Consider the following 457-nt stretch of genomic DNA (forward strand, 5'->3'; position numbering starts at 1 on the left):
CTCACTCCTGAATATGAGGCTTTACTAAAGGAAAACATTGACATTGGTCGTACTTGGACTGTTGTTCAGTCTATGGAAAGATTGTATGAAGTCAGGTCTCCCCAGACTCATTCTGTAGATCTATTGCGGAAAACTTGTACATGTCACAGGTGGAGAGTTAATGGTTTTCCTTGTGCCCATGCTTGTGCTGCCATTCAAGCTACTAGAGAAGACATCTATTCATTTGTTGAGCCATACTTCACCACCGAATGGTACAACAGGACATACCAACACATCATCTTGCCAATCCCCAATTATGACAAGACGAAGTCTTATGATCCTAGTGATAGGGTTATTGTTCTTATTCCTGTTCCTCCACCGGGTAGACGAAGAACACATCGCATCAAGAATGCATATGAGAAGCAAAAGCGGGCTATGATGTGCACACTCTTGGTCACCACAACAGAACTACCTGCCC

General features: G+C 43.5%; 1 protein-coding gene across 1 annotated transcript in view; it reads left to right on the plus strand.

Annotated features, from left to right (window-relative positions):
* The window catches only part of LOC113340733, a gene marked incomplete at both ends in the record, with an annotated part of 596 nt that extends 177 nt beyond the window's left edge, over window positions 1-419 (plus strand). The window contains one exon of the mRNA XM_026585813.1: window positions 150-419. Coding sequence (XP_026441598.1) covers window positions 150-419 — 270 coding nt within the window. The remainder of the gene's footprint in view (window positions 1-149) is intronic.
* Between the last annotated feature and the right edge of the window lie 38 nt (window positions 420-457).

This window comes from Papaver somniferum, unplaced genomic scaffold, assembly GCF_003573695.1.
Source record: "Papaver somniferum cultivar HN1 unplaced genomic scaffold, ASM357369v1 unplaced-scaffold_22551, whole genome shotgun sequence".
In the NCBI taxonomy this organism is placed as follows: domain Eukaryota; kingdom Viridiplantae; phylum Streptophyta; class Magnoliopsida; order Ranunculales; family Papaveraceae; genus Papaver; species Papaver somniferum.